Raw genomic sequence first — 25598 nt, 5'->3', positions numbered from 1 at the left:
CTCAACTCCACCAATATTTAAAGTTGGTAGGCTAAACAATGAGTTGGTATATTATACCTACTCAACTCAACTCAACTCATGTTGATGAGTCAAACACTCTCTAAATGACAATCAACAACATAAGAACAAATGAAAACCAACCCTTTCAACTTATCATGTAAACCCCTTACTACTAAGGAAGTTTTTTAAGGAAGTTTTGAACGTTTGACTAACATTTAAAAAGAATTTTTTTACAAACCAATTAAGAGCATGTGTAGGAGTGATTTCACTGATACAAAAATTACATTTGTACAAACTTAAATATTAAATTAACTTTGAGTAATTAAAAGCATCTTTTAGAATAATTTTTTCCCAAACATGCACTAAATTGACAAGCAAACCAAGCCAATTGAAGATTTCAATAAATTCAACCCCTATACTCGTTATCATTGAGAAAGAGGGTAACCAAATTGAATTTAAGAAAATTTTCACAAATAGAAAAAATGTCAAATTATTTATAAAAATAGTAAAAAGAAAAATATACTGATAGACTTCTATCAACGTCTATCAATGATAGAAATTGATAGAAGTCTATCATTGACAGACTGGTAGAACTTTACCAGTGTCTATCAGTTATAGAAACTGATAGAAGTCTAAAATGATTAAATTTTGTTATTTTGTATAAATAATTTTCCTTATTTTTATATTTTTTGAAATTTCCCCCTGAATTTATCCCCAAACCCCCAGATATTGGCCCTTTCTACGGCGAATGCAAGTTATTTGATATATCAAATCTCATTAGGAGGGAAAAAAACAAAAACAAAAACAAAATCTCTACATATGAAATTGATGGGGCAAAAATTCTTCAGAAACAAATTCATGTGACAGAAAGGCCAACTAAAAATGCACAACATTCATATCATGGATTGAATAAAGAAGAGTCATTAAATCTTCTTTCAACAGGTTCTAGTGGCCGTATAGATCTTCCTCTCCTCACCTGTCACTACATATAAGAGAAATGGAAATTCTAACCATCCAATGAGTACTTGAAGAAGTTGACCTGAACCGACCGACTCCTCGAATATGACCTGAACCCGACCCTCTTATTTCATCCACATATCTCTACCCTGTAAAAGTTTTGGTATTACGAAATTCTTCAAGGGTTGTGTTTAACTAACCAATCAATCCCTTACATATTACATGGTATGGTCACACATCTTCCTATATCGTAGCAGCCATTTGCTTTAGTTTTGCTTGTAAGATCACCCCAGCTTCATCTGCTACTTTCTTCTTTTTAGTAGCAATCTGCATGTTGAAATGGTAAAATAATCAAAATATACATTTTTCCAAGGAAATAAATGTTTTTTTTTAATATCTATGAGGCATCTAGACCAACTTGCTTTCACCTCGGCCAATTTCATAAGAAAACCCACTTGACTCTACAATATTTGGATGCCAAGAAAATTCTAGGATATTAGATCTAGATAGGTAGCTACCATAGATTAAACTCATTGCTAAATACATGATCTGACCACTTATCCTATGATGGTTAGGAAATAAAACAAATTAAATGTATATTTACTCTTTTTTATCTGAAACTGAGGCCAGCACCAACTTGGTTCTCACCCGATGGTAGCCCACCCCTCTAGTTCCCAAAAAGACTTTATGTCCAAGGTTGGCTCTTCAAGGGACAAGGACATGTTTAGGGCTTTTTTTATTTATTATTATTATTATTTAAACGGAATCAGAACTTTCCATTGATATAATGAAAAGAGATTAATGCTCAAAATACAATGAAAAAAATAGCAAGAAAAATATGATACAATAAAAAAGAAAGAAAGGTCACTAGGTGCATCCGAATATCTCAACTAGGTGAACCCATTGTATCCTCTTCATATCCTTATACATGAGTTCCAAAGAGACTTAAGAACATGATTACACAGAAAATAAAAGCTTTCCAGTTAAGACATCCTGAATTGAGTATTCCACAAAATCCCGAAGCTTATGCTATAGCGTTGCTGAACAATTGAGAGATCCACCAAACAATATCCAAGTCAGAATATTGAATCTCTTTGGTTAGGACCATTACTACTAGGGAACTCAAGCTCGTAATTCACACTCACCTAAAATCTAGCAAATGCAAATGTAAACAGCAGAAACCTATGGAAGTGATCAAAGGCTCGAACTGTGCCAGACAAAGTGTTCAGTAGTTCAATTGGCAAAACAAAATTTCAAGTATACTTAAAATGTCAGTTAGTGAATGGGTAATTGGATCTACAATGATTGAGAGAATTAGCTTTGGAGTTTCAGTTGTCTGAACTACACTAAAAATGTCAGTGAATAGATAATTGGATATACGTTGTTCGTTGGAATTAGCTTTGACAAGTTCGTCAATTGTCTGAACTCAGGCCAAAATGATCGACTCGACTATACTTTTGAGTTTGGATTGCCTAGGGTGATGAAACATGGCCAGCCATACATGTGCTGAGGTGCACCTTAGCCTACATTCCCTGATAGCTATATGATGACAAAAGTGCCCTTTAACCACCTAGGTTCCCATGGAATTCTGTCATCTACTGGAACCGTCCTTTAGGATTCAAAACCCATCGTCAAGCCAAAGAAGTGTGGTTCATTCGATTAATTCCTAACTCTCAATCTATCTTTGAGATGTTTGGATTTTTCAAAACTTCATGGACATGCACGAGAGAAATATTATATCCCCGAGCTAGCAAGTTTCTTGCAGTGACTGCTTTATAATCAAGGGATTCAAGATTACGAGTTATACTTGAAGACTTGAATTTATACAATCTTTAGCTGAGTGGTCGCTAAAAATCTGGATCCTCCTTCCTCTCTCAGTTCCTTATCAATATTGATACGCTATGATGTGAGCTCGAACTCCATATTTCATCCCATGTTGAACCCACTTGGATTAACTACTCACCTTGACGAGTCAATCAAACTTGTGGGAACTATTCTACAAAGTAAAGATGATACGTGGTACATGTCAAATATCCTAGAAGTACAGCCTAAACTTACGGGTAGTGACCACTCACACAAGCACCTACTTCGAAATTTATGAGTTGAGTACCTTGCCTCAATGTCGAGGAGGCCTTTGCTAACAATACACGGGAAATAATTGGCCTTCGTTCACATGTCCCCGGGAAAGTTTCTGCTCATGTTCCTCGTTAACAAAGAATCTGCTAACAGCATAAGCTTACATACACTCCTGGATAAATTAAATAAAAATTCTCTCTCCATTCTTGGGTTTTTGATAGGAGAGGAAACAGTGAAGAGCATGGGTTTTTTTTAACTTAAGGTGCGCAATAAACAAATTCAAATGAAAATTCTACAAATAGAAAGTTATATATATTTTTTTTTATAAGAAACAGAGAAATGCATTAAGCCGTGAAAGAAAGGAACAACCTAAGGGCGGAGGTTGAGNAAAAAAAAACGAAATCAAACAAGCCCACCGTATTATAAGGAGGGAAGACCACTGCCACTTGACAAGATGAGAAGCCAGTTTAAAACTCCCACCATCCCACACAAAATCTCTAATAATCTTCTCCATCCTGTTGATATAACACTTAGGGGCCTTCGGCAAAGAAAAGAAATAACACAATAAACTGTTAATAACCGATTGTTCAAGAGTTAACCTCCCTTCTTTAGAAAGGACCAAACCGCACCATTTATCAATTTTCTTTTTGAACTTCTCTTCAAGAGCATTCCACCCCACCTTAGAAGCATTTCTTCCTCTGAGAGGGAAGCCCAAATAAATAAAAGGGAAGCAATCAACTTTGCAGCCCAAAAAATCCGCACTAGTAGCAAGCTTATCGGGGCTCAAATTAATCCCAATAGGGAAGTTTTGGAAACATTTAGGGAAAGACCTGAGCCCAGTAGGAACAAGTTGACAACCGACCAACAAGCCCTCAAATTCCCCACACTCCAAGAGCAAAAGATCAACATATCATCTGCATACTGAAGAAGAATAACCTCAACCGAACGCCTACCAAAGGAAAAACCTCTCACCATTCTTCTTTCACTACAGGGAAAGTTATAACATTGTGAATACCATATCATGAAAAACTAAGGAAATTACTAATGCGAATGTTTCAAGAGAATCTTTAAGGATATATCATGTGTTTCCAGAAGGGCTCTCGTCACATAGTGTCCCAAGGGAGCTTTGCACCTATGCATCCCTTTCAAAGAGCTAAATTGAGGTGATATGACATACAATTTGGGGGCTTTGGAGGCCTCACAAGTCACACTCATACAACCAAACTTGGCACTGGCCTTTTGATAAAAAAAAGGCTACCAACAATAGAAGGACTCAGAAATAAATCTACTCATGTGGCTATTCTTCCCTAGCCCTAGATTCCCTATTGACGGTCAGTTCTAGTACCTAAAGTGCCAGTGAGGACTGCTTCAAAATTAAGTGACAGAAATATGTTTACCTCCAATCATAGACATCGCATAAAGTCAAGACAGTAGAACCTAACTTCCTAAACGGAATATCATAGGGTATTTTTGCATTAAAAGGAAGATAAGATTGAAAAAGAAGTTGATAAAACACATTAGAAATAAAGAAAGACAATTGTATATGATAACTCAAATATTTAAGACCTCTTTTAACAACAATGTCACCTTTTCTTTCCTGTTTTAAAAAATATTATACTTGTTCAATCAATTTATGTTGTTTTTTTTTCATGTTTAAAACATTTTTAAAGAAACTGCTAGTTTTTTTAGTTTTAAAAATTTGTTATGATTGTACCAACTACCAACATGATGCTATATTTCATTCACAAATAAGGATGCAGAATTAACAAGAAGGAACTACAATACATGGTTCGGATATCAACACTTCTTTCACTGTTATTTTAAATTGAAAACTTGTTGTTCCATATTGAACTTCAAAGTAGTCACATTACCTCAATTAGTTGGTCAAAATTCGACTTCAGCAATTTGATCTTTCGATCACAGTAATCTTTTCCTTCAGCCATTGTTTTCTGATTCAACCATCAAATCATGAGAACACATTACCAACATCAATACATGATAAACTGATTATTTTTTACAAACATGAATCATGATTCTTTTACTCATTGAGTAATAAGTTCCTCATTGATGATAACAATTGCCATCAATCAATGCTAATTGATTAGAATAAATTCTGATAGGTAGGAAAGATTGATCTACATAAAGTGCCCTATTTAGAAGCTAAATCTACAAGTAAATCATTTGGATCCCGTTTGATAATCATTTGGATTTTAGTTTTTCACTTTTGTTTTCTGAAAAATTAAACTTATAAACACTACTTCCATGAGCTTCTTTATTTTGTTATCTACTTTCTAACAATGTTTTTAAAATTGAAGTCAAGTTTTGAAAACTAAAAAAAATAGTTTTTAAAATCTTGTTATTGGTTTTTAAATTTGGGTAAGACTTAAATGTTATCTTGAAAAAGATGGTGAGGAAACAAGATCAATTTTCAAAATCAAATGGTTATCAAATGGAGTATTGACAACAGAAAGCCAAAGAAAACCACCATGCATCACTCGACAAAAGGCACTACACTAAATTGTGAAAAATACGTAATTGATAACATTTTGTAATATAAGTACATTGCCTATATGTTGGAAAACGAAGTTAAATTTTCAGCAACACTAGTCTCGTTTGGTGAATGAAATCAAATAAACACCAAATAGAATTTCGACCTCTTTTTTTTTTTTTTTTTTTTTATTGAAAATGCAAGAAAAAAGTAAATCAAGCATTGAAGAATGGAAACCAAACAATGAGGTTCAAAATTCAACGAAACTGACCTCAATGAAGTATCCCGTGCCTACATCTACCAAGACCTTATCGGCCTCATCAAGCGTCCCAGGAACGTAAAGCGACGCAGTAAGCGGCACCAACATCTTCTTGCCTAAAAAACAAGCATTATTGGAAGGGGGGCAAAAAAAAAAAAACCTAATCACCAAATAGTAAAAACAAAATGAAACAGATGAAGGAATTACAGATTAGATTCTGAAGCAGCAGCCATGAAAACAGAGAAAACGAACCTTGAGGACGGAGCGAGAGGTCGTGGAGAGCAGTGGAGGCAATGTCAAGGCGAGAAGTGGCTGTGCGAATGTTGTTAAGGCTGTCGTGAAGGAGATTGACTTCCATATCAGTTTGTTCCTTGAGAGCTTTGAGTTGCTCGACACTCATCTTCTCCAACTCCAACTCCAACGATCTCATCCCTTCGCCGGCGCTGCCTCCTTTTCTCGACGCCATTGATTCACTTTCCTCAATCTCACAACTCTCTACAATCTGCGAGTTCCACACCAGATTTCTTTCTTCTTGACCTTTCTTTGATGAACGGGTCTACCGGTTCGGTTCGAATCAAAAATTTGAAAAAAAAAAAAAAAAAAAAAACTTATATTTCATATTTTCACATATTTGTTTGGTAGAGGAATTCAAAAATTGAATTCAAATCTAAACCATTGTAAATCACTTATATTTGCTCACCAAATGTTAATCGACATTAAAATATTATTTATTTATTTATAAACATATTTTATATTAAAAAATACATAATTATTGTTTGAAAAATCCTCGTAGATGGAAAAAATGGCAAATTATTTACAGAATAGCAAAAAAAAAAATGCATTACATAAGAACTATAAACATTTTTAAAAATACCAAAACTATCCTTTTGTGCTCTTTTCATCGCTGATTTCTTTATCCTCAACATTCAATTGAACGATCGGCTCCTTCTTCTTCGAGTTCTACAATCGACTGCGTCTTCTTCTTCTTCGAGTTTTACAATCGACTACTTCTTCTTCTTCTTCGATTGTTGGTCGTCGCAATTCTCTCCCATCCCACGAACATCTTCGCCGTCATGCTTGCAGTTCGCATCAATTTCGCAAAAAATGCCTGAAACCAACCAACAACCATCACAGTTCACTAACTTTTCTTGTTTCTTCCATCAAAATCAAAGAAATCACCTAAATATCTGCAATGGAAACCATTCCAACTCTTTCGAATTTCCATTCCCATCCATGCACAGGTACATTTGTGTATTCAGCTGCATACCGCCTTCTTCCGTGAATATCAATTCTAGGGCATGCTGCCAGAAAAAGTTGTCCCTCAACCCATCCACCAATCCCTGTAGTCCCCTCTTCCACTTTCTCTACCCTGACACTCGACTCTGCCTCTCCGCTGCTTTTCTTGGCGTCTCGGTTTTATTCTGTGGAAAAAGCTTCATTGGCACTTGAGGAATCAACTCATCGGCCAACAATAAGGTGTTTGCCAGTAGCACTATTTGTTGATTAACTAGAGATAAACATCAAATTGAGTGATAGACACTAATAGACTACTATCATCGTCTATCAATGGTAGGTAGTGATAGAAATCAATCAGTGTCTATTATTGTATACCACTGATAGACAATGATAGTAATATGTCACTATCTATCCATATGGATAGAAAGTGATAGTTTATCATTATCTATCAATGATACAAAATAATAGTATTTTATCACTCAATATCAACAATAATTTCTATTAACCTTCTTGTAATTTCTATCAACCTTCATAGTTTTATCAACAAGAGCACTATCTATCAACAAGAACGATACCAATAAGAGCGTTGTCTATTAGCAAAAAGTTCTATCAACAAAAATTCATGCAAGCTTTATTTTATCATTGCCTACCACTGATAGAATGTGTAATCCGTGGACTGATTTGAGACTGATAGGCATTGATAGACTTCTAGGAACATGATCATGGATGAAAAAAATTGTACAAAACTCTAGATTATTCCACCAATGAACAAGCTACACCTAGGAACAAATTACACCAAGGAAAAAAACTGCATCATTAACAAACTCCATCAATGAATATAAAAAATCTCATGTGCCATAAAACTCCATCAGTGAACAAACTCCACATTAAACTGTACACCGATAAAAGTATATTAGTATCCATCATTATGGAAGTTTATCAGTGTCTATCAGTGATAGACACTAATAGAAGTCGATATGTATCTATCACTATAAAAGTCTATCAATGTCTATGTTGGAGTTTGCAAGCAATAAGTGGAAGCAAACAGAATCGTTGTTGGGATTGATACCCTAAACTCTCGTTGGGTCCTGTAGTTTGTAAACACCTGTATTGAAAAAACGCTTGTGATGTAATAATATGAGATATTTTCTTCACTGTTATCTATGAAACATGAGATGTTTTATTTGCATTTACCACAAACCAATAAAATAAGATCCTTAGTTGTCGTTGTAACTTAAACATGTATGTGGAGACATATAGGTGGATCATGTCTTAAGTGATAACCAAAATAGTCTGTAATATATGGATATAAGAGGGAAACCTTATCCTGGTGACACTGGATGCAACTCGTTTTGTAGATCGTTACAAGTGTTGTGACGTGCTATAGATGGTTTGATCATGATCATTCATGTGGAGACATGCGAGCGGGGGTGTCCTATACAAAAGAGTTTGTATAAGATCGAACCACAAAGTGTTTAATCTCGTTATATAACGTCGTTCATGACAGAGACTTCACTTCACTGGGATGACCATAGGTAACATGACCTTAATCCTGAGTGAGTTGGGAACTCCTGTCTTTGAGAGCGGTTCTTTGATTTTCATGGGTACGAGTGGCCAGATCACCGACTCAAACCTACCACTTTAGGAATTCGTCTGATTGGGGAGCTGGGAACTTAGCTACACAAGATGGAATTCGCTTCTTCTCCGAAGCATGGGTAAGTAGATAGATTGCTCCCTTAAGGGCTAATTCTGGGGCTTGAACGATGTGGCGCCACACACCTTCTCATGGCCCGAGAGGTGTTTACTCATAGTAGGACTATGATGTATTGTTCATTAAAGGGATCAGTGGTACTTAAGAAGTTAGATGTAACTACAGGGGAAAAACGGTGAATTGGCCCAGTTGTACTTACGAGCATCTGTGAAGGGTTATTGTACTGTTGACTGGTTATATCTGATTGGATACATAAATATATCTATAGTGAGAAGAGTGCAGCTATCGGTCTTTAATGGAGTGCCCGACAGTTAACTAATGGTGGATCTCGTGACTAAAGAGTTTAGTAAGCTATTCACGTACCATTGGAGCTTGAGCTACATGTCCATAAGGTCCCCTTTGGTAGCTCAATGGATTCAAGTTGAGAATCAGTTTTTGGATCAATTTGAAGTGTTCAAATTGACAAGAGGGAGTTTGATTATATATAATATGATTAAACTGGTTCAATTATATATGATATAGTTGACATAATGTATGAGATACATTAATTGGAGGAATTTGATCTAAATATGATTTATATCAAATAAAGGAGAAAATGACTATGATTTAAATGTTGCATATGATATGATATTAAAACTATAAGTTATAAATATAATATGATAAGTTAGTTATTATATTTATTTATAATTAAAACAATTATGAGATAATTGTTGGTGGTTTCTCCTTAACTGTGCGTGAAATTGGGAGGTTTTATTCAATTTTCATAACTGAAGGATAAAATGATTTTTTTTTTTCATTTTGTAAGTATCGCTGCATTCAAGTACACTGCCTATCGTTTAGCTCACGAGAGATTACACAATAGCTTCAAATGTTTATCCGATCATGTACACGCGCATTTGTCTAATCGAGTGTGTAATCTTTTACTAAACGATCGCGTACCTGAGCGATATTCTCGAAACGATCAAGTTATTTTTACTAAACGATCGTGTACCTGCTGTCTTTTACTAAACGATCAAGCACAAAGTCTATATGATAGACTCTATACTCTCCTATTTACTTGGTCGTTGTGTGTAATCGTTGTTTTCTCCTTCCCTCTACCAAATCCAACAGAGTCCATACCTCCTGGATTCTCACTCCGAGAATACCAAGCTCACTAAGTGGTGGTGTCCGAGAGACTGCTTGTTCGTGGAGAAGGTTGTTCGTGATTAGCCAGACAATACACTAGATGATTGGGTTGGTGTTCGTAGCGACAGCGAGAGGTGCTAGTCCAAGGCTTCACGAGAGCGAGAGAAAGTTAGAAGAAACGTTCTTCAAAGGTAAGTCTCTCGTTCCTTTGTATTTAATTTATGAAAGCATGTCGTAATTTGTTCTTAAATGCATAACTGGCTTGTATGTTTGTGAATGCTTATAATTCTGTCACAATGAATTTGGAACGATCTTGCTTCCGCTCATAGGTTATTTTTTATAAGAGTTCTTTCAATTAAGCACTCTAATTCATCAATTTTAGCAATTAAGAAAGCATGTTCAAAAGAATAGAAAAGAGGGTTTCTGATATACCTTTGTATAACTTCTTTAATCCACGAAATCTTACCAAAAGCTTGTAGACCGCCACTTGATCTTCTCTACTATTCTCTAGGACCTTAGATTGAATTGTGGGATTCAAAATGAGCTGAATTTTAGTAAAGATTTTGAAATAAAATGACTGGTTTTTATTCAAAAACTGAAGAATCCTTCTTCAATTCCAATTCCAGAAAAATTCATTTTGCATGGCTCCATTTCAGCTGAAGTGAAATGGTTTTATTCAAATCAAGCATGCAATCCCATTGTATTAAGGCTTGGCACCTCCTACTTAGAGAATTTTGGTGGAATTGTGACTTGAAAGTGAGAAAAACCCATTTCATGTAATTTTCTATTTAAAATCAATTTTCTTTTAAAAAATTAATTTTCAAATTTTAATTTAAAATTCTAAAACTTAAATTAAAAAAATTATTTTAATAATTGAATTTTCACAAATTCAATTTTAAATCAAATTAATTAATTTAATTAATTAACATAATTTAATATCTAATTTTAAATTAATAAAACACCAATTTCACAATCATGAATCTCTATTCATGTAATTAATATTTAAATCGAATTTAAATATTGTTCAATTCTCAAATTTCATTTAATTCAATAATTAAACATTTCATTATATAAAATATAATAATAATTCCCTCAATTCGAATTTGAACATTTCAAATTCTCTCATCACGTTGTTCTAATGTTTAATCTGTTTGTGAGTTAGTAGGGGACCTAATGGACCCACAGATCATGGGCTCCAACAATCCGAGATTAACTGGCTAAACTCTTTAACCTAATTAACAAACATTCGTTAACTATCGGGTCACTCCATTAAAACTCAATAGTTGCACTCCCCTCACTGTAGATATATTTGTGTCCACTCGAAATAACCATAATCGGTAAATCAATCCTTCACAAGTTGTTCGTAATAACACTGGATCAAAAGTTGTTTTATCCCCGAGATTATATCTTGTTCCTTAAGTTTCACTGATCCTCTAATGAACAATTTGTTTGTGATCCAATCACTAAACCAAGTCCCCCTCGAGCCAATGAGAGGGTAAGGTTCCTTATTCAAGACCCGGAGTTAGCACTTAAGGGAACAATCTCTCTACTATCCTTAAAAGCGGGTAAGAATGAATTTCATCTTACACCCCATGTTCCCAGCTATCTACCCGATCTTACCCCTGAAATGGAAGGCTTATTGAGCCAACGCTGTTGAGCCAATCTTCACTCATGAAAATCTAAGGATAATCCCAAATAAACAGGAGTTCATAGTTAGCTCAGGATTAAGATCAAGTTACCTAGGTCATTTCTTTGAAATAGTCAATCTTAAATAGTAAACAATGTTATAAAGTAAGAGTGACTAATTTATTGGTCTGATCTTATACAAACTCTTTGCATAGGACACCCCCATTCGCATGTCTCAATATGAACGAATTAGGACACTTCGTTTGTAGTACTTTATAACAATTGTAACATCTACAAAGGGGACAACATCCGATAGTATCCCCAGAATAAGGTACCCAGCCTTATCCGTATACTATAGATCATTTTGGCTATTTACTCGAACTTGATCCACTTTTATGTCTCCACATAAAGTTCAAGTACTCGTGTAATAGCCATGAATCTTAATTTATTAGATTTAGTTTATTTCTAATATGAAATGAACAATTCATGCATTCAATAACAACTTTATTGAATCAAACTTTAATAACATCAATATTAATTAACAGAATAAGTTTATTGTTTACAAACCACGAGTTCTAGGACATAAAACCCAAAAAACTCCCACTTGGACTAAAACTCCAGTGGTTACACATATATGTATACATAATGTTGAGTTTTTGAGTTTTTATAGAGAAATACAATAAACTAGGGCATTATATACCCATAGTTTATCTTTACTAGGTATCACATACCTATGGGTTTTGCTCTCACTTGCTCTAGATTATATAACCCATAGTCCTAGACTCACTAGTGACCCTTAAACACTTTAGCGAGAGGACCCCTATAAACATATCCATATACAGTAGACTTCCAATTAACAAATAGGGAATGCATCTTATACCCTTAACTTCTTGAATCTCATCGCTATCACCAAGTATTGGTGACTTGAGTTTCTACTAAACCCATGTTATGGTTAGGTTGTTATACAACTCTTCCACTACATCGAGGCACTTTCAACTCTTTGAGAAAGATGCATCTAACCAGTCTTAACAATTCTTGTTTCAGGGTCAACTTATTTGATAATCCTTGTTTTAACAATTCTTGTTTCAGGGTCAGCTTATTTGATAACTCTTGTTGATTTTTATAACTATTATGGAAACGTTGAGAAAGAGACAATAATTTATGATCTTTCATGTATACTCCTTCAAGTAAAGTAACATTTGTCGATACAAATACTTGATTTTCTTCTGCATTGAAGAAGTATACTACTTTTGGATAGCCTACAGATGGGCATACTATTTTGAATGATGTTTCAATTCCTTAGGGTTCGACACCAGCACATGTGTCGATCTTTCCCAAATGTAAACATCCTTTACCTATCATAAACAACTTTTATGACCTCTCCACATCTCATATGGAGTTTTAGAAAACCTTTTAAAGGAATGACGTTCAAAAAGTATATAACAATCACTACTGTGTATTCCCAAAACAATTTAGGCAACTGAGCATAGCTCATCTTTTAACCGAATGTCTAACATGGTTCTTGTTTTTCTTCCCGACACACCATCCTATTGAGGTGCCAGGTATAGAGAGTTGTGACTGGATTTCCATGACTATTGGATTTCAGTACTATCAAATAGCCATAGAAATCTTAGATTTTATGTGCTCTCCACCTTAATTTGATCGAAGTATCTAGTTTTCATACACCTTGAACTTTTCAAATGTTTTAGACTTATGATAAAGTTAGGTAAATATAATCATACTTTGAATAATCATCAATAAAACTGATGAAATATTCACACCCTCCTCGTGCCTTGACATTCGTCGGATCATATAAGTCTGAATGTGCAAGCTCTAAGGGTTCTTTGGTTCTAAGATCTTTTCTTATAAAAAATCTTTTGGTTATCTTATCTTCAAGATAAGACTTACATAATGTTAAAAGGTTGTCTTTCTAACTGATTTAGATGACCACTTTTAACCATTTTCAATAATATTAAGATTTATATGACCAAAACTTAATTGGCAAAGATAAGTACTTGAAGAAACCTTTGCCTTTTGCTTTTTCAGCCGTTTTAAATATCTGAATATTTGAAATGACTTTTTCTTTGGTCGGTTTTAACATAGAAGTTATTTTATAGTAGAACATAAAAAATACTTCTTTTGCTAATGAACACTTAATTTATGTCAAAAATACTTTTATACAAATGTTCTTACAAAAGATAGATACAAGATTTTTCATTACATTAACAAGAAGTACATTATCTAAGACAATGAATCTATCTTTTGAACACAACTTTTGGAACTCCCACTGATTTTTCTAAGATAGTCTTCCTTGTTCACAACTTTGAGGGTAATCTCTTCTTCTGCAAGCGTTCTTCAGAAACTAATTTCCTTGTTTTGCTTTTTCCGCTTTCTTTTCCACAAAGTACTTCGGGCAGTTTCTCTTCCAGTGCCCGTCTTCGTTGCAGTAGAAACACTTCCTTTTGTCTGCAACTTTAAGACTTGCCTTTGCGATCAGTAGGAGCTTTCCTCTTCCCCTTACTTTTTTTCATCAGATATCCTTGGAAGAAGAGTCAAACTTTAACTTAAAAGACAGACCTCTTTTATCTGTAGTGGCAATATTTAACTCTACTTCATGTCCTTTAGTTTTCAAGAGGGACTGATAAATCTATAGCTCATTGAGGATAGTGGTCAAGTTATATTCTATCTTGTTCATCATCACATTTATGCGAAACTATAAGAAGCTCATATACGGCTCTATTTACTTCTGCCATATTGAAATGGACCATCATGTCCAGGACATGTTCTCTAACAGAGGTCCCTTCTTTCATACGGCAGTTATAAACGTACTTAATGGCATCATGTCTAAGGGAAAAGGACAGTTGTCCAAACATCCCCCACAAAGATTTCATAATCTCTTTAGCAGTACACATGCTATCATGTTTCTTAACCAAAATGTCAGATATACTAGTAAGAATATAGGCTCAGACTTTTTCATTTGCCCTTGTCCACTTGTCATATACTTCCCGAGCAGTTCGGTTTGCATTAGAGTCGGGGTTACGAGGACATTCCTCAGTTAAAACAAATCTCAAATCATTTATTACCAGTATTGTATTCAGGTTTGATTTCCAAGTAGCGTAATTGTCCCTATTAAGTTTCTCAGAAGCCATTAACTGTATTAGTGAGCTAGTCATTTTGAAAAGTATAAACAAATTCTACTAGTGAATTGCTTTTAAAACCAGCCAAGTTTTAGCAAAGTAATAATGTACCCAAATTTCATTATTTTATTTGCAACAATACTTTAGTGAGTCAGAATAGATGCTACCGAGGGGCAGTCAGATACTCCTTCACTAAAGCAAGACATTCTTGACTAAATACCAATTCCAAAATAACTTATATTTCTATAGTCATTTAGTTACCATTTTCGATCAAGAACTTACTAACACTTAGTAATTTTTGTAAGTGTAACCCTTTATTTTTTTACCTTAGATATTGGCACCAACGATGCTACCGAATTGGAGAGTCAAAGTTGGGAATCGACCTAAGAAATCCTATTCATTTCTGGAGTTTGAGTTGTTCCAAATCTCATGTTACAACCCTCCAAGGGGATGGCCGCCATAAAATGACTAGCATAGGTCGCATAAAGTTGACAAGTAGGCACAATATAAGAATCTCACGGTCTAAACTAATGGAAAAGACTACAGGTAATGTTGACCCACATCCTTCACCCATTACTATGAACTACTTCCTCTATTCACCTTGCTATTGACCCATGCCAACAGTTTCTGAATGGAGGTCATTTCTAGGATACAAAACTGAGCATGAATCTCACGGTGTGAACTCTTACGGATGCGAGAGCTAAGAACAACATAATGTATATGTTATTAATCTCCTACTGAAGTGTTCTATTTGTTTTGGGTAAATATTTACTTAGTATATTCCGGCTAATAAAACAACCTAAGTTTAGGTGATTATCCAAGTATAACGTTTATATTTGGATTTTAGCCTATGATGTCTAGGTGATAAACCAGTTTTAAAACATCATATCACTCGCACATGCTCATAAAACCAGGCTAACAATGCTCAATTATTCGGTTATAATCCCCCCAAGTAGGAGGTGTTTTGTAAATCATCAACATGAATACCTTCAGCCTTTGATAGAATTATAGACCGATTGAGTTTGTAACCAAATTTTACAAAATAACGACCTATTTTAACTATTAAAACAAGTTGTTATTTATTGACCCAAGTGAGCATGCTTCTTATCTTTGTTATGGATTTTAGATGTCTAATCCGATTTTTATAACATAAAACAGTAGATATGCTAATCATCCATAACAATCACCAAGCATTTCGGGATTTAAAATAGCACTTTATATTAAATACTTGAAACTCTAAACATGCATACTATATATTATAACTCTTCATAACATACTTCTAATGCATGCTACATGCTTTCTATGGTGGGATTTTAAATCTACATGGCATACTATATGCACATACAAGATTTATTTAATTATAACATACATTCACAATGCATAAATAATTAAACACACACTGATATGGACCAATTTTGACATTTCAAAAAGTAAAAGGCCTAAATTATTACAATGATAATTAAAAACTCCTTAAAGTGCTTATGGTCTTCATGAACCAACCCAAACCAAACCTGACCGCCCGAACCGGATCTCCAATGCTCCAAAATAGGTTGAACTAGCCAAAATGAGGTTGAATCGAACTTCCTAGACTTGAACCGGTTGAATCGATTCACTTGAATCGCCGGTCGGGTCGCACACGTGCTTTCTGGGTTGGGATGAGCAACGTTGCAACGCTCCATCCCAGCGTTGCAACACCTCAGATTGATGAAGAATAACGTTGCGACGCTTTGTGGGCAGCGTTACAATGCTGCCTAGCAGTAGCATCATCTTTGAAAAACTCTAACTGACCTATCTTGCTTCTTTGTTCGATTACAGCCTAATTACAACTCTATCGACTCTTACAAATTTACAAATTCTTAATCACACATTAAATACTATAAACAAAGAATTAATTATAACAATTAACACTCAATTGAAGAGATTTTTAATGCCAAAACTGAAAATATCCATATCAGCAAACATTTTCATACAACCTATGAAAATCACCCATGAAGATAAAATTACCACGAATTGAATGCTTAAATTATGATCTGATACCAATTGTTGGAATTAACAACCAATAAGTGGAAGCAAACAGAATCAATAAGCATTCTAATTCATCAATTTTAGCAATTAAGAAAGCATGTTCATAAGAATAGAAAAGAGGGTTTCTGATATACCTTTGTAGAACTCCTTTAATCTACGAAATCAGCTTGAATTTCCACACCAAAAGCTTGTAGACCATCACTTGATTCACCTACTATTCTCTAGAATCTTAGATTGAATTGTGGGATTCAAAATGAGCTGAATTTTAGGGTAAATTTTGAAACAAAATGACTGGTTTTTTATTAAAAAATTAAAGAACCCATTTTCAATTCCAATTCTAGAAAAATTCATTTTGCATGGGTCCATTTCAGTTGAAGTGAAATGGTTTTATTCAGATCAAGCATGCAAATCCTATTGCATTAAGGCTTGACGCCTCCTACTTGGAGAATTTAGGTGGAATTGTGACTTGAAAGTGGGAAAAAACCCACTTCATGTAATTTTCTATTTAAAATCAATTTTCTTTTAAAAAATCCCTTTTCAAATTTCGCTTTAAATTTCTAAAACTTAAATTTGAAAAAAAAAAATGGTTTTAATAATTGAATTTTTCACAAAATTCAATTTTAAATCAAATTAATTAATTTAAATAAAAATTTATTTAATTAAAATAATTTAATATCCAATATTAAATTAATAAAACAACTGTTCTACAATCATGAATCTCTATTTGTGTAATTAATATTTAAATCGAATTTAAATATTATTCAATTCTCCAATTTCATTTATTTTGATTATTAAATGTTTAATTATACCATATAAAATTAATGATTTCCTCAATTCGAATTTGAACGTTTCAAATTCTTTCATCACGTTATTCTAATGTTTAATTCGTTTGTGAGCTAGTAGGAGGACTCAATGGACCTACAGATCATGAACTCCAACGATTCGAGATTAACTGGCTAACCTCTCTAACCTAATTAACCAACATTCGTTAACTACCGGGCCACTCCACTAAAACCCAGTAGTTGCACTCCCCTCACTGTAGATATATTTGTGTCCACTCGATATAACCATAATCAGTAAGTCAACCCTTCACAGGTTATTTGTAATAACAGTTGGGTCAAAAGCTATTTTACCCCCGAGATTACATCTTATTCCTTAAGTTCCATTGATTCTCTAATGAACAATTAGTTTGTGATCCAATCACTAAACTGAGTTCCTCTCGGGCCAATGAAAGGGCAGGGCCCATTGTTCATGACCCGAAGTCAGCATTTAAAGGAACAACCTCTCTATTATCCCTAAAAGCGGGTAGGAGTGAATTCCATCTTGCACCCTACGTACCCAGCTATCTACCCGATCTTACCCTTGAAATGAGAGGTTTATTGAATCGGCATTATTGAGCTAACCCTCACCCATGCAAATCTAAGAATAATCTTGAATAGGCAGGAGCTCATAGTTAGCTCATGATTCAGGTCAAGTTACCTAGGTCATCGCTTTGAAATAGTCGGTCTTAAACAGTAAACATTGTTATAAAGTAAGAGGGACTAATTTCTTAGTCCGATCTTATACAAACTTTTTACATAGGACGCCTCCACTCGCATGTCTCTACATGAACGAATTATGATCACTTCGTTTGTATCACTTTACAATAACTATAACATCTACAAAGTGGGTCGCATCCGATAGTGTCTTCAGAATAAGGTGCCCAGTCTTATTCGTATACTACCATTTTAGCTATTTACTCGAACTTAATCCACTCTTATGTCTCCACTTAAAGTTCAAGTACTCGTGTAATAGTCATGGATCTAAGTTTATTGGATTTAGTTTATTTCCAAAACGAAATGAGAAATTCATGTATTCAATAACAACTTTATTGAATCAAACTTTAATAACATCTATATTGATTAGCAGAATAAGTTTATTGTTTACAAATCATAAGTTTTAGGACATATATCTAACAGTCTATCAGTAATAGACATTGGTAGAAGTCTATCTATGTATATCAGCAAGAACACTGACCTATCATTCATATTCACTTCAAATTCAAATGGATAGAACAAAATACTATTGGAATAAATACCAACAATTTTATAAATTTCAAGAATTCTTTCTAAACTTTTGAAAAAGAAAATTTACAACAATGAGTTCGAACAAGTGAACAAGTACCTTTCTATATTCAATTAACAACAAGTAATACAAGTTGTCCTAAACCAAAGAAAAGTAATTCTACAGTCAAGATTCAGTTTGTCCCTTTCTCTTCTTCGATTTTCTTCTTCATCATTTTCATAAACATCAATTTTCACATTCGTTTCTCCTCTTTCTATAAGTTTCTTCAATTCATACATCCATATCAATTTCTTCAATTTGAACTTCAATATCCTACAATAAATTATTTTATATCTAAGATAAACAATGATAGAATTCTATCAGTGTCTATTACTAATAGACATTAATTGAATTCTATCATTATCTATCACTAATAGATAGTGATAGATTTCTATCTGTGTTTATCAACTCTAATATTGAAAAGAAAAAGTAGAAAGGAAAAATATTAGAAAATAATAAAAAAGAATCAAACCTTCTCATGTTCTTTAGATAGAAAGTGATAGAAAGTGACTATCACTTTCTATCACTGATAGATAGTGATAGTGTTCTATCATTGTCTATTAGTGATAAACAATGATAGACTGCTATCACTCTCTATCATTGATATCAACAACAACTATATAGCAAGAAAATTATTTATCATTACATCAACAACAATGGCAACTATCTATCATGATATCAATAACAACCATGTAGCAACAACTATATAGAAAAAAATGAAAAGCAACAAAACTGTACAAAAGGGCTTCCTAGACAGAACTTTGACTCTTGTGTTAGCAAGTTGGGCCTTACTGATATCTATGCCCTAACTTGAGGGGGAGTGTTGAAAGTAGGATTTTGTACCCTAGGGGCATTTTTGTCTTTTTATAGTGATATAGGGTTCTCTACTTTTCCTATTTATATGTGCAGCCTTCTTGTATCCTGTGTATCAGTTCTAATAAAGAATCCTCTATTTCGTGGTTTTTCCTCCCTGTTATAGGGTTTTCCACGTAAACCTTGTGTGTGCCCTTTTTCTCTTCTCTTTCTCTTTTCATCAAATAATAATAATAATAAAAAAAAAAACAAACAAATATTCGCCAACAAGCACTACCAAGTGTCGACAATAGCGTTGACAAAATTCCCCACAATTTGATCGGGGATGGGGTTAAATTGGGGATCCTTTAGGGTCCCCGTCCCCGATCCTATCCCGATTAGGTTTTAAAATATATATTATATATATATATAATATAATATATATATATATTGGGTATTTAATTTTTTACATTTAGCCTAGTTTTTAATTTAATGCCCATCTAAGCCTAACTAAATGTCAAGTCCAAACCAAATAGAATTTTAGGAAAAAAAAATTAAAAAATAAATAAATAAGTGCCCATAGGAAACAAAAGGAAAAATGGGGAATGGATTCCCACGTGAACTCATTTCCCCGACGGGGAATCCTCGCCTCCGTCCCCGCCTTCAAATGGCGGGAACAGGGGTAGGGGTGGGGTAAAATCCCCCAACGGAGATGGGGATAGGGAATCCTCCCTTGCCCCGTCCCGACCCTATTGCCAACACTAGTCGACAAACCATTGGTTTAACAACTTATTATTGCTTGTTATTTGGACACTTTTTTCTGGATATATGTCATAGTAAATTTCATCAAATCAAATGTCATATTCTCAATCTTTAGAATGAGACTAATTTCATAAATTTTATGGATTTTTTTTAAAAATAAAATTGCTAAAAATATTTTTAAATACAGCAAAATGTCACGGTTTATCTCTATGAGGAACTATCAGTGTCTATCCGTGATAGATGATAGTAATTTATAAGTTTATATTATTAATAGACAATGACAATTTGTTATATATTTAAAAACAACACCTAAATTTTAAAGCAAGCAATTAAAATTAAACATAATAACTAAAATGTGTAAGTAACAGCCTAAAACATAGTAATATTTGATATTATTTTTATGCGTTTATATTTACTGGAGTCTAAATATATATGTTTTTTTTATTAATTTACTTTTAAAGTAATTTTGTTTAATTAAAAAAGTGCAAAAATAAAGAGAGTAATTCAAAATATTTCAAAAAAAAAAAAAACAAACAAAACAAAACAAAAGTTCAGGAAATTTCGAACCAGACCTTTTTCAAATAACAAATGAAAAAATCAAACAAAACTATAATTTTGTATTTGTTATTATTTTATCTTTTTCAAACCGTTAGTGATGAAATTTTTTCAAAGACATATATAACTTATAATTTAAAGAGAAATTTTTAATTAACATATCTAAACTAGTTTATATGTATCAATTTCTCAAAACAAAAAAAATAATTAAAAAAAAAATCCGCCACTTCATCTAATAATTCCAAATTAAAAAAGAAATTATAGAAAATTTAGCTGAAGTTAATATAAATATAATATTAACTAAGAGTTGAATTTAAAATGAAATTTTAATGGTTTGATTTTAGACTTTGTGTCAAAGAAGTGGACAAAATGTACCATTTCTTTATTCTTTTCGCCTTTTTGTAAGATTGTAGAGAAAGGAATGTTCCACTATGCTTATCCTCTCTTTTGCAAAAAAGGTTTATTTGTCCGCGTTTGTACAACCGCACATAAATATTAGCCTATTACTACTCTTCTTTTAATTTACTTAAAGAAACTGTTTGGGACATTGAGATGATATAGGAAGTGAGAGTTTTGATATCTGGAGAGTTCTGATCGAGTATAAACGATTAAATATGATCGAGTATGTTCAAACACTGAGATGATATACGATACACGGACGGAAAATGGTGGTGTGATACAAAACACGTTCCGAAAATGGACCCACAAACAATTAAAATCGGTGAGATAGGATGATGGGCCTCCAAACACTGAGATGATATAAGATGTAGGGATATACCTTAAGGATCTCATATCTAAGAGTTCCATGAGCGCGTTCGGATCGTTTCTATCTCACCGTGACCGAAATACAACAATATACATTCAATATACAGTTACGCAAACAAAACTTAATTAATAGCATATTAGGAATAACATAAATAACAAAGGAGAGAGTTTCATACCAGTTGAAGACGTTCTTCACACTTTGGAACTCCAACGCAGTGGAAACCTCCACGCGATCTACCAATGCCCAACAACAGCGTCAACAATAGCAGCACGAACAACGCACGAACATGAACACCGCGGGGACGACACCACCACTAAAGAGCCCCGAGTATTCTCAGAGTGAAAACCCAAAGGGTGGTTTTTGGTGAATTTGGTAGAGGAAGGAGGAAACACGAATCATGTAGGCGATAAGCAAGTGGGAGGGAGAATGACGCTATCGCATAGCAAAAATGCTTATCGTTTAGGAGGAGCTACACGATCGTATAGGATTTACTGAACGATCGTTTAGGAAAAGGTATAGAATCGTTTAGTAAAATCGACACACTATACGATCGTGTAGGAAATAGCGTGCGATCATTTAGGCGTGAGGTAGACGATCGTTTAGGTAGAGAGGACTATCGTATAGGCTCTCTATTCTTTAAGCGATTGTTTACAATTATCCAACGTGCGCTTCACGAATTCTTTTGGGCGATCGAACTAAATGGAAACTATTTTCATTTTAACTCATCAGTTACAATAACCGACATTGCCCCACTAGCCCACGTCCAAACGTGAATTTTGGATTAATTATCATATAATTAACCAACTAATTAATTCATAAATATAATCATATTATATTTTTATCCTATAGATTGATATCACATATCTACTATAGTATTTTTTCCTCTATTTGATATAAATCATCCTCTATTTGATATAAATCATATTTATATCTAATTTTCTCCAAAATAATGTATCTCATACATTTGCCAATTATATCATATATAATTAACCAGTCCAATTATATCATATATAATTGAACTTCCTCTTGTCAATTTGAAGATTTCAAATTAACCCAAATATTGGTTCTCGACTTTATCCAAGCTACCCAGGGGACCTAATGGACCTGTGGCTCGAAGCTCCAACGGTCCGTGAATAGCTGACTAAACTCTTTAGCACGAGATCCACCATCCGTTAACTGTCAGGAATTCCACTAAAGATCAACAGCTGAACTCTTCTTACCACAGATATATTTTTGTGTCCATCGGATATATCCAATCATGAGTACGATGACCCTTCACAAATGTTCATAAGTACAGCTAGGCCAAATTACCGTTATACCACTGTAGTTACATCTCACTCTTTAAGTACCACTGATTTCTCTAATGAATAATACAACATAATCCAACTATGTGTGAATACCTCTTGGACCAAAAGAATGTGTGTGGCGCCACATCATTCAAGCCCCGAAACCAGTCTTTAAGGGAGCTAGTTATCTACTTACCCCTGCCTCGGGGAAGGAGAGAATTCCATCTTATGTAGCTGAGTTCCTAGCTCCCAAATCAGACGAATCCCCAAAATGGTAGGTTTGAATCGACAAACTAACCACTCACACCCATACAAATCAAAGGACCGCCCTCAATGGCAAGAGTTCCCAACTCACTCAGGATTGAGGTCATGTTACCTATAGTCATCTTAGTGAAGTGAATTCTCTGCCATGAACGGTGTTATATAACGAGACGTTAACACTTCATGGTTAGGTCTTATACAAACTCTTTATATAGGACGCCCCCGCTCACATGTCCCCAACACGAATGATCAGGATCAGACCATTTATGACAAGTCACAACACTTGTGACCATTCCACAAAGCGAGCCGCATCCGTAGCGTTACCAGGATAGGTTTCCCTCCTATATCCATATACTACAGACCATTTTGGTTATCACTCAAGACATGGTCCACTTGTATGTCACCACATACATGCTTGAGTCACATATAGATAACCAGGGATTTTATGTTTTATTGGTTTGTGGTAAAGCAAATAAAACAAGTAACTGAGCAAAATATAAGATGTGAAGTAAATATCATATATTAACAACACAAGTGTACGTACAAACTGTTTACAAATTACAGGACACGAGACTTTAGGGCATCAATCCCAACAATCTCCCACTTGTCCTAAAGCAAAGTGGGGTGTATAATAAACTAGTACAAAACAATAAACTAGGGCATAAAAGCCAAGTACAAAAAAATCTCCCACTTGCCCTAGTCCAACCGCGAGCGATTCTGTAGACCCATGCTCTGTAGGTGACCCTCAAACACTGTAGCCGTGAGAGCCTTCATAAATGGGTCAGCAACATTAAAATGGCCTGGGTTAGACTGATCCGTCTCATCTCCTCAACCTCTTGAGGCGTCTTAGGACACATTTCCTTAGACAAAGTGACTCCATGCCTGAACAGCAGTAGGCCCCTCCTGGAGTCTTGCATCGAGTACTTGAGCAACAACTTGTCAATATATGATGCCTGAGGCAGTACTAGCACTTTGTTCTTACGATCCGGAAAGATCTGCATACCTAAAACAAACTGAGCCACTCTCAAATCTTTCATTTGGAATTGGGTCGCTAGCCAGTTCTTAATTGCAGTCAGTAGACCTACATCATTTCCAATGAGTAGAATATCGTCTACATACAACACTAAGAAGAATACTGAAGCGTTGATGATCTTCTTGTAGACACAAGACGTATCAATATTTTTGTTCAAAGCCATACGACTTGATCGCAGTATCAAACCATATGTTCCAAGATCGAGACGCCTGTTTCAGTTCATAAATGGACCGATTCAGTTTGCAAACCTTTTGCTCTTGACCTTGGGCTATGAATCCCTTGGGCTGCACCATATAAATGGTCTCCTCAAGATTCATGGCCTCGACCCATTCATCCCGGTCAACATCCTCCATTGCCTTCTTATAAGACAACGGATCCTCAACGTCACCATCTACTACCATAGCAAGGATTTTCGTGAAACCCAGATAGCGTACGAGTGGGTTCACAACTCTCCCACTATGTCAAGGTTTTCTCAACTCTTGAAGTGGAACTGACCTACTGGATGAACTCCCATCAACAACTCTTGCTGATGTAGCAGGCTCTTCAACAACTCTTGTTGAAGTTTCAGTAGTTTCATTGGAAAGCTCACGCACACGACTTTGCTTCGTGGACTGTGCTCCCTTATATAATCTTCCTCCAAGAAAGTAGCATTTGTTGAAACAAACACCCTATTTTCCGTCGGATCATAAAAATAACCCCCTTGTGTACTTTGGATAGCCTACAAAGAGGCATAACCTCAACCATGGTTCCAACTTCTTGGGATTAGCCTCAAGCACATGTGCAGAGAAACCCCAATTTGGAAGTGACGTAAACTAGCTTTATGCCCGTTCCACAACTCTAAAGGTGTTCTTGCAACACTCTTGGAGGGAACAAAGTGAGTATATATACCGCAGTCTCCACTGCGAAACCCCAAAACGAGTTCGGTAAGGAAGCGTAACTCATCAAAGCGAATCATGTCTAACAAGGTCTTATTTCTCCTGAGGTGTACCCAGCGCTGAGAGTTGGGAAACGATTCCATGTTCTATCAAAAATCCTGGAATACCGAGTCCAAAAACTCTCCACCTTGATCCGATCAAAGTGTTTTTAATCCGTCTATCCAATGCGTTTTCAATTTCAGCCTTGAACTCTTTAAACTTTTCAAAGGATTCAGACTTCCGTTGCATAAGATAAACATACTCGTACCTGCGAGTAATCATCAGTGAAACTGATAAAATACTCATAGCCACCTCGGGCTCGCACATTCATAGGACCACAAAGGTCATAATGTACTAACTCAAAAGGCTCCTTGACTCTATAATCTTTTCCAGTAAAAGGTCGTTTAGTCATCTTACTCTTAAGGCAAGAATCCCACACTGGCAAAGAATTTTCTTCTAACTCACTTAGAAGTCCATTCTTCACCA

At 34.7% G+C, this 25598-nt stretch overlaps 1 protein-coding gene across 2 annotated transcripts; it reads right to left on the bottom strand.

Moving 5' to 3' along the window:
- Positions 1-840: 840 nt before the first annotated feature.
- Positions 841-6322, bottom strand: LOC120068254 (probable prefoldin subunit 5). 2 transcript variants are annotated; one of them, XM_039019966.1, is made up of 4 exons: positions 6033-6318; positions 5793-5896; positions 4905-4982; positions 841-1284 (listed from the first exon to the last, which is right to left on the bottom strand). In XM_039019966.1, the coding sequence occupies exons 1-4, from the start codon at positions 6244-6246 to the stop codon at positions 1201-1203; spliced, it is 480 nt and encodes a 159-aa protein (XP_038875894.1). In that variant the 5' UTR covers positions 6247-6318; the 3' UTR covers positions 841-1200. The 2 variants fall into 2 exon arrangements, with proteins under 2 accessions (XP_038875894.1, XP_038875895.1); XM_039019967.1 differs by lacking the exon at positions 841-1284 and adding an exon at positions 3468-4018 and having other exon boundaries at positions 6033-6322.
- Between the last annotated feature and the right edge of the window lie 19276 nt (positions 6323-25598).

This window comes from Benincasa hispida, chromosome 12, assembly GCF_009727055.1.
Source record: "Benincasa hispida cultivar B227 chromosome 12, ASM972705v1, whole genome shotgun sequence".
In the NCBI taxonomy this organism is placed as follows: Eukaryota; Viridiplantae; Streptophyta; class Magnoliopsida; order Cucurbitales; family Cucurbitaceae; genus Benincasa; species Benincasa hispida.
Note: the sequence above shows the minus strand (reverse complement) of the source record. Positions and strands in the feature narration are given on the sequence as shown.

What these genes read in the sequence shown, in the direction of transcription:
- LOC120068254 (XM_039019966.1), bottom strand. Translation starts at nt 6,246, where the DNA reads ATGGCGTCGAGAAAAGGAGGCAGCGCCGGCGAAGGGATGAGATCGTTG. An exon ending in CCTCTCGCTCCGTCCTCAAG is followed by an intron (nt 5,897 to 6,032) that starts GTTCGTTTTCTC and finishes CTTGTTTTTTAG; the next exon opens with GCAAGAAGATGTTGGTGCCG. An exon ending in GCACGGGATACTTCATTGAG is followed by an intron (nt 4,983 to 5,792) that starts GTCAGTTTCGTT and finishes TGGTTGAATCAG; the next exon opens with AAAACAATGGCTGAAGGAAA.